The 9,604-nt window shown below is 33.2% G+C and overlaps 1 protein-coding gene across 1 annotated transcript; it reads left to right on the top strand.

Annotated features, from left to right (window-relative positions):
* Positions 1-6,148: 6,148 nt before the first annotated feature.
* Positions 6,149-9,269, top strand: LOC114394706 (high affinity nitrate transporter 2.5-like). Its single transcript, XM_028356376.1, has 2 exons — positions 6,149-7,762; positions 8,707-9,269. Exons 1-2 carry the CDS (start codon positions 6,603-6,605, stop codon positions 9,077-9,079), a joined length of 1,533 nt encoding a protein of 510 aa, XP_028212177.1. The 5' UTR covers positions 6,149-6,602; the 3' UTR covers positions 9,080-9,269.
* Positions 9,270-9,604: the final 335 nt, after the last annotated feature.

Genomic DNA, 9,604 nt, shown 5'->3' with positions numbered 1-9,604 from the left:
TTGTATTAAGTTGAGTTGTGTTATAAATATTTCCATAATTTATTTTGATTACGTCTTGTTTATTTGTTTTGTTATTTTTTTTGTGTGATAACTCACTCCTTGTGTGCTATTTGTGTTTAGATCCTCTGATAATCTTGAATCTTGTGCTCGTGGGAGCAGATGACTAGGTGCATGACTTTAAAGAACCTCGTGCCAGAGGACGTTAGGACACAATACTCTGATAGGATGTGACAGTGGGGATGAATTTTTATTTTAATTGCATGATGTTATTTTATTTTATTTTACCTCACTGATTTAACAAAACATTTTTTTTGTAAACTTTGACGGTGTTGTTTTGAGTCGAATATGTTTTTAATAAGTCTTATTCGGTAATAGTGAAGTGAATGTGAACCTTTTACTCACTTAAATTTGTTGATCAATATTTTTATATGTTTTATTTGTTTATATGTATGTCCAAGGTAGAGGGTGTCACAATTGTTGCTTTCTTTTGGTGTTGTCTTCCCTATTTTCTCCCTTTTGTTTTTACATACGGTTCATTTTCGCCATTTTAAGTCATTTAAAAACTTATAAACTTGTTGAAGGACTCAGGGCGAGGATTGAATAACTGGGGACAAAATCAAATAAAAATATAAGCATTAAATTCATACAAAATATTTATATATTTTCTAAAATGATTTAAAAATCTATAATAGAGAATAGATTTACATAGAAGATATTAAATATATTTTTCATTCAGAAAAAAAAAAACTATTTCTGAAGACCTTAAATTACAAATGACATTAACCAATTTCATGTGTCACCAAGAATTTTAATAAATTTATTATAAGAATGGATATTTATGTTAAAAAATTAAAGAAGAATTTACTTTTATAAAGTTGAAAAAATTGAAGAAAAAAATATTTGTTCTGATACTAGCTACAACTTTGGAAGCAAATTATGATACCTTTAGTTTAACTTATAGATATCTAATTTGTCTTAAGATGTACGTAGCACATTGGTCTTGAAACATGCACTAAGATGAAAAGTACAGTGAAACATGCATTAAGATGAAAAGTATAGTGAAACATTGCAATGGTAAGAATTAAGAACCACCACTACAAAATAGAGTTTTAACATCGGTTTTTAAGGACTTTCAACATTGGTTATTAATCGATGTTGAAAGTACCGACGTTGAAAGTAATATCGTTAACATCGATTTTCCAAAACCAATGTTAACATAAAAATTACAACATCAATTTTTTTTAAAAAAACAAGTTCATATATCTTCACATCAACATCGGTTTTCACCAAAACCGATGTTAACTTATACATATGACATTGGTTTTTAGTAACTAAAAATTGATGTTGTTGTCTGATAACTAACATCGGTTTTTGGTAAAAACCGATGTTGTATGTTCAACAACAACATCGGTTTTATAGAAACCAATGTTGCAAATGAAGCTTAACATCGGTTTTTTCAAAAAGTGATGTTAATATTTACATATAACATCGGTTTTTACTAACAACCAATGTTGTTTTTTGGATTTTTTTAATGTGCTGTCTATTTTTTTTAATAACCCAAAATTAACCTACAAATTTAAAAACAGAACCACGACAAATAATTTTCATTCTGTTTTCAAACAATTTTTAGCAGAAATCTCATAAAAATTGAATATTTACTATGAATTAAAAGAATATTTAATGTGCATATAACATGAATTGTAAATATTGTAAATTAACTAAACTACAATTCCAAAATTACTTAAACACTAATTATTTCATTTTTAACTTTCAAATAGTAGTTTGCCCACTGGATGCAAAGCGCCTTCAATCTCTCTAGTTTCAATGGTCTAGCATCATTGAAATACTGCATGATATAATAAAATATAAGTTAATAATATATAATACCAATTATAACAAAATGAAATACGTTTGAATTAAATAATTACTGTTTCCCAATTATTCTTGAAACTTCCTAAGATTATAGTTGACATCCAGTGCATGACGTAATACCTATACTCAGTGCTTCCTTTTTGTCTATTACACTAAATACATTATGAAATTTAAATATTCAATGTTAAGTACAAATCAGTCTGCACCGTATTAAAATATAACTAGAAATATTGTTTAAATGACTTACTTTAACAATAATCAACCTAGCAGCAACCTTAGATTTACTTTGTGAAGTATCGCCAAATCCTTTCAAAGCACTGTTCAATACAAACATGGATGCATATTGTACAATTAAAATATTGATGTTCCCGACGAAATGCATTATACCGAAATTTCATCAAATTCAACAAAATAATTTTAACCTTAACGCATGAATTTACCATAAAAATATGACACTTCCCAAACTGTCCAAACGGACAATTCAAGATTTAATACAATGATTAATGCAAACTATCCACAAGAATCATTGTATTCAATCTCAAACGGGAATCTAAGGTTCACTCATGATGAACATAACTTGTATAGCATATATCAATTCTCATTAATCACAGTGAGCAAGTAATAAAAACATTGGTAACAAACAACAACATCAAAAGTTTACAAAATATATTTGTACCTATGATGATGAGCAACACGGTCCAAAAACAGAGCAACAATCTAATAAAGAACTCAATCACCACCTACATCAATCATCATTCCCAAAAACATTAGATATAAAAATTCCCCACCTACATCAATCATCAACCATATTGCTAACATGTGACATACAAAAGTTGATTGACAAACTTACCAACAATTCAAGCAACAAACTAGTGTGAAGCTGGCTGGAGTGGGAGTAAGGAAGTCAAGGCTCAATAGAAAACCAACCAAGTCAAGACACCCTAAATATGCTAGAAACAGTGAAATCAACAACTTTGATCAGAACTCAGAATTAACAATTAAAAGAACTAACAAATAGACAGTAATATCTAACAGTTTCAACCATCCAAGTCTAAAAGATATTAATCATAACAGTTTCAACCATCAACAAACTCAACAACAACGTGGTCATAAAATGCCATCAATATAATTCTTCTAAAGACCCAGAAAATTGGTCATGCCATATCCACAACACAAAAAACTCAACAACAACAATGACGACATAGCTAGAGAAATGCTAGAAGTGAAGAGTGAAGACCCGCAAAAGGCAAATACAAATTATACTAAACACCTACTAAGGTTTCATTAAATTTGCTCCAATACCCTTATCTTTTTTATCCTTACATTAACCCCTTTAATTGTTTGAAAAACATTACACCGCTACTCTTTATATACATATAGTTATATATTACGGTGACAACCCTTGCTATCCAAGAAACACATTACACCATGTATTCCTTCTGAAAGGTTAGTATCAATATAAAAAACCTCACAATGATTAGTATAATTTGTTAAACATAAAGTCCTTCTAAAAGGAAATAAAGTAAAATACCTTAATATACTCAGAGATAAGTAAGAAAAAACTTAATGATGAATTAAGAAGAAGCAAAAAGCTTTAGTTTAACTTACCTTGCACCTCAATGCCGAAGAGCTGAAGTTAGCATTGATAGGTTCTAACAATAAAAGATTGAATAAGGTGGAGTCCTTGAGAGACACACCACTCTTTCCCTGCAAACACAAAAGTCATGGTTTAATTATCTCTTTGGAAAAAAGCATATAAGACAATGAATAAGAACAAACAACAATGTGGGAGATTGAAGCAAATCTTTTTAAGAACCGAAAAACAAGCAGGAACAAGAGAAGCAGCCTAGAAAGCCATTTCAAGAAGAAAAAAAAGTATGAAACTAGATTTTGAGTTTTTACAATGTTGTTCTCAAGTAAAGTTGTTGAGTTTTACAATGTTTGTTATCAGCTATAACTCACAATGAAGAAATAGTACATAAGTAGCCATTCAAACCATTCCATGAATTTTGAGTGGTGCTTCATTTCATTGTCATTGACAAAATAGAAATCAAAGAAGCTACTAAACAAAGGAACCATGAAGACAAAGGAAACACGAAAATAAAAAAACAGCCCAACAACAAAAAACAAATAACTGGTTTTGTTTGACACACGGAACAGACACACAAAGTCCATGAAGAAAACCATTCCATTTAAAACAGAAATAATACATAATTATGATGTGTAAGAGAAGCTTACCTCGACACCAACAACGACAGTGGCAGCAAAACTGGCCGCAAGTGGTAGTGAGAACGAAGAGTCACGACGTGGAGAGTTTATGATAGAGAGGAACAAGTGGAGGCGCAAGACTTGGATGTTATGAACCATGAATGGTGGAGTTGCGACGAAGAGGATGACGTGGGCGACACTAGAGCTGCGGCAATGACAAAGATACACAACAAACGTGAGTGAATTAGGTTGTGGAGCCAATAATATTTTGAAAAATCGAGTTCATTAACATCGGTTTTCACAAAAAAAAAACCAATGTTAACTTATCATTTACCAACATCGGTTTGTCCAAAAAACCAATGTTAAGGAAGTGATGTGAACATTAACATCGGTTTTTAAAAAAAACTGATGTTAACTTATCATTTACCAACATCGGTTTGTCCAAAAAATCAATGTTAAGGAAGTCATGTGAAGATTAATATCATTTTTTTAAAAAAACCGATGTTATTTTATCATTTTCCAACATCGGATTTTTGAAAAATCGATGTTATCGAAGTGATATTAACATCGGTTTTTTAAAAACCAATGTTAACCTAATGTGTTAACATCGGTTATTTAAAAAATCGATGTTAAGAAACTCACGTTATTTGCCATTATGCCACCGAGTTTTTGTTAACATCGGTTTTATCAAAAGCCGATGTTAACTTAGCGATGTTAAATCTACATTTTGTAGTAGTGAACGAAGATCATACAATAAAAACAAAAAAATATAAAAAAATAATGATAGAAAGATATAGTGTTTTGTTGATGCATTTTAAAATTTAAGTTGTCAATCTTATATGTAGTGTTTGTAAAGGTTAATAAAATCATTTAATTACAAACTGTAATTATTTGTAACTTTTAAAATAGTAATAATAGAAAACCTTTTGAAAGAAAAATAAATAACACACAAATATTTGATCTAAAACAAATAAAAATATAATTGTTTCTCCAATAAATGTTATAAAAGAATAGAATATTATTTGTTAAAATATTAAAATGATAAGCAATACTTAACTTTCCAAAGCAAAATAATTATATGGCGGAGACAAAAGTCAAATGTAACAAAATTCAAATCAATGGTCTAGAAAACAATGTATCTAACTAGACACAAAATAATATGATGGGTGGACATGGAAAACCATTTGTGACTTACCTCTTCAACAATTTCTTTTGAGAAAGGAACCTAACTTCTTCCACCATAATTAAATATCCTCCATCTGGATTAAATATTGATTGAAGGTGAAATCAAATAATGTTCACTTAGGTATTTAGTGGACTATTACAATTTTATCCTTGTAAAGGATGCTTTAACGGGTTGAGAGGAATGATATTTATAAATGATTATTGGTCTGGACCTTTAAGTGATGTGAGATTTTGTGTCTACTAAACATAATTAATTATAATTACAAGTCGATTTTTCTTGCTTAAACCTTATAGTCATCACGTTTAAAACACAAAAATATATGCTATAAAAATTAACCCTCCCGTGGAAATTTGAGAGCTACCTAATATGCTTGTGCTCTATGATAGTAGCACATAAGTGTTAGGATACCATTGTCATTTTACAAACATAGAGAGAAAAAAATGCTTAGTTAATAGTTAATTATGCACAGAAGCAACCTCAACCTACCAAAAGAAAACCTCATACATTATCAATAATACGATTTCCTCAACTTCACACTTCAAACAGATTCCAAAGTCAATGCTCGCTATTGTTTGCAAGAATCGTTCCTTCAAGCAATTCCCTGGCCTGAAATGAATCGTACAATATACAACTAGTTGGTCTCATCAACTTTTAGTCAAAATTTGAATTTTCGCTTCATTTCATAAGTCCCTTTCTTTTGTCTTTGACTTCCAACTGGTTCACTCTTCCCACATTAAAAACAAAGTAAAAAATAAAATAAAAAAATGAGACTCGGCTTACGGAGGAGTGTTTAACCTCCCAACTGTGCCTCTCTTACATATGAAAAGTCATCTGTTACAGACACAATTCTCCGAGTCTCAGTTTTCTGAGCCAATCTGCTACTGAATTGAAGTTTCAAAAACTGCCAGCCTTCAAAAGACAAGAGCGTCTACTTTTATATCTTTTTCTTAGCTATCTTGGTATATCTCTATTACTCTTCCTCATATGAATCAAAAGAATATGCCAGATTTTTAGTAGACAATGACATAAAAAATAGTTATTGCAGACAACCCTAGAAAGAGGAGTAGTAGACTTTAGCTGTTAGCAGTTAGCACCATTTTAAATTCCATCAATCAACATGAACATTTCTCATTCACTTTCCTACTAAGAGACAGAAAAAGTGGTTGGCTTGTTTTAGTTTACCTTGGTGCCCATAACAGTAGTGAAACAAACTTGGTGTGTAATGTAACACTCACACACACACACAAAGGTCTTATAGTTATATATACCAAACCAAATCAAAAGCTCAACACTGACCCTTGTATCTTCTTAGGCCAGTCCAATCTAAGAGAAAAACATGGATCTAGAACTCCCTGCTCATGCTGCAACTGTGAATGAATCTCAACAACAAAAGTTTGCTCTACCTGTGGATTCTGAAAACAAGGCAACTGTGTTCAGATTATTTTCCTTTGCCAAACCCCACATGAGAGCCTTTCACCTATCATGGGTCTCTTTCTTCGCATGCTTTGTGTCTAGCTTTGCTGCACCACCTCTTCTCCCCATAATCCGCGACAACCTCAACCTCACAGCCACTGACATTGGAAATGCCGGTGTGGCATCAGTCTCAGGTGCTGTCTTTGCAAGAATTGCAATGGGAACAGCCTGTGACTTGGTCGGACCGCGCCTCGCCTCTGCATCATTAATCCTCCTCACAGCACCATTTGTCTACTTCACTTCCATCATCAACTCAGCCACCTCTTATCTTCTAGTCCGGTTCTTCACCGGCTTCTCCCTCGCCACCTTTGTGTCCACGCAGTTCTGGATGAGCTCCATGTTCTCTGCTCCGGTGGTCGGTTCGGCCAACGGACTCTCCGGTGGATGGGGAAACCTTGGAGGAGGGGCTACCCAGCTCATCATGCCCCTTGTGTTCTCCCTCATCCGCGACATTGGGGCTACCAAATTCACCGCTTGGAGGATTGCATTCTTTGTCCCTGCCATGTTCCAAATGCTCACAGCATTCTCAATTCTGATATTTGGTCAGGACATGCCTGATGGGAACTTCCGCCGCTTGAAGAAGTCAGGGGAAAAAGCCAAAGATGATTTTTCAAGAGTCTTATATCATGGTGTTACAAACTATAGGGGATGGATTCTGGCGTTGACTTATGGATACTGCTTTGGGGTGGAGTTGACCATAGACAACATCATAGCTGAGTACTTCTATGACAGGTTTAATCTGAAACTCCACACTGCTGGAATCATTGCTGCAAGCTTTGGCTTGGCTAACATATTTTCTAGGCCTGGTGGGGGTTATATATCTGATGTAATGGCAAAGAGGTTTGGCATGAGGGGAAGATTGTGGGCTTTATGGATATGCCAAACCTTGGCTGGTGTTTTCTGCATAATTCTTGGCCTGGTGGGATCTCTAAGTGTATCCGTGGTTGTTATGATCATATTCTCTGTGTTCGTCCAAGCCGCGTGTGGAATGACCTTTGGGATTGTTCCTTTTGTCTCCAGAAGGTATGTTTTTGAGTCATTATGTTTCAATCACACTCACTTGAGTTTTTATCTTTAGTCTCAGGAAGTGTTTGATTTCTATTTCCAGAAATTGTTTGTAGTTTGTAAGAAACAACAAAGAAAATGGAACACTGACATCGAGTTCTTGTCTCTTCACACACAACAACACTCTGGGTCATCCTTGAATTAGAAACACAAAACAAAAGAAGAGGATGAGAAAACATCTCTCAATTGTCTACTTTTGATTTTTAAAACATTTGTTTGGAAAAGTTTTCAAAGATTTTGTACGAGAAATTGATTGTTGAGAAGTATGAAATTATTTTTAAAAGCAGATTTTAAAACCAAAAAGTGAGAAGCGAATCAAACATGTGCTTATTAAAGTGCTTTGCTTATTCTCCACTATGTACAAATCATTATTTAGCAATTGTTTCTACCCAATACCCATAGCATTATTTAGCAAATTTTGCAAATTCAATATTTCCATTATAGTAGTCAATAGTTAAGTGTCAGACTCAGATTAACCACAAAGGGGAGAAAATATGAGAACAAAAGAAATCTCAATTTAGTAGTCTAATTTGTTATAAGCTATCAGATCACCGGGCACAGCAAGCAAAGTCATCCTTAAGTATATATGTAACAGGTTAATAAGACAAATGATTCTCTTACACATAGCACATGTTTCATGCATCTTCTTTCCTTTTTTAGACTAGCAGTAAAGATAATTCTTAACAGCTCTGTTTTTACCAACAAGTGATTCCAAAGCTGACAATAAATTTTAACACAATAAATATGTGCAATCACAGTCACATGCACACTTAACACAAGCGTGAAAGCTGGTAAAGTTTGTTTACAAAAAGAGATATATAAACAAAGTGCATAGCTCTATGCCAATAATTCTTTTGTGATTAATTCTAACAATATGCATTAGCATACACATATATTTTCAGGTCATTAGGGGTCATATCTGGAATGACAGGAGGAGGAGGCAATGTGGGTGCAGTTGTGACCCAGTTAATTTTCTTCAAAGGATCCAAGTTTTCAAAAGAAAGAGGAATCACTCTAATGGGAGCCATGATCATAATATGCACCCTGCCAATATGTTTAATCTACTTTCCACAATGGGGTGGCATGTTTTCTGGTCCTTCATCTAAAAAAGTGACAGAAGAAGATTACTACTTGGCTGAGTGGAACTCAAAGGAGAAGGAGAAAGGCTCTCATCATGCAAGCTTGAAATTTGCTGATAACAGCAGAAGTGAAAGGGGCAGAAAACTGAATGCTTCGACCGAGCCTACTGAGGAAATCACACCCCCACATGTTTGATTGCTCCTCTTGCCTCTTGAACTTGTTAATGTTAACCCTTGTACCTTCACTAAGTCTGTCCCTCAAGTTTGTGATATCAAATCAATGTGTGTTCATATGTTTGCTGTATAATGAAGCTTTCCTTGGGAAGTGAAATGGTTCCAAGCCTGTTTAAACATTCTGATTTGATATCTTGTTATTCCTTACTCTAGATCCACAAGCTTTGATTTGATAACTTTGTATAGTCTTCGGTAACATCCCACCCTTAGTAACCTCTGGTCTCGATTATAAACAAAATTAAAAATTACTTAACATTAATTAAAAAAATCAGTTAAAATCATTTAATTTTGTTAATCCCACTTAGAAAATAAGTTCCTTTGTGATACAAGAAATGCTCAATTAAACTAATTCCTATTCTTGTGGTAATTGAATTTTAGTTGGACTCTTTAGGATTAGTGATAATTCATTGGTTCTTTGAAAGACTAAACCTACTCTCCTGATTTTTTAAGTCTCAAGTTCAATTCTTACAAGTCCAATATTTAGGTT

Source organism: Glycine soja, chromosome 18, assembly GCF_004193775.1.
Source record: "Glycine soja cultivar W05 chromosome 18, ASM419377v2, whole genome shotgun sequence".
Classification (NCBI taxonomy): domain Eukaryota; kingdom Viridiplantae; phylum Streptophyta; class Magnoliopsida; order Fabales; family Fabaceae; genus Glycine; species Glycine soja.
The sequence above is the reverse complement of the archived record's forward strand: the minus strand, read 5'-3'. Positions and strand labels throughout refer to the sequence as shown.

What these genes read in the sequence shown, in the direction of transcription:
- LOC114394706 (XM_028356376.1), top strand. Translation starts at nt 6,603, where the DNA reads ATGGATCTAGAACTCCCTGCTCATGCTGCAACTGTGAATGAATCTCAA. An exon ending in GTTCCTTTTGTCTCCAGAAG is followed by an intron (nt 7,763 to 8,706) that starts GTATGTTTTTGA and finishes ATATATTTTCAG; the next exon opens with GTCATTAGGGGTCATATCTG.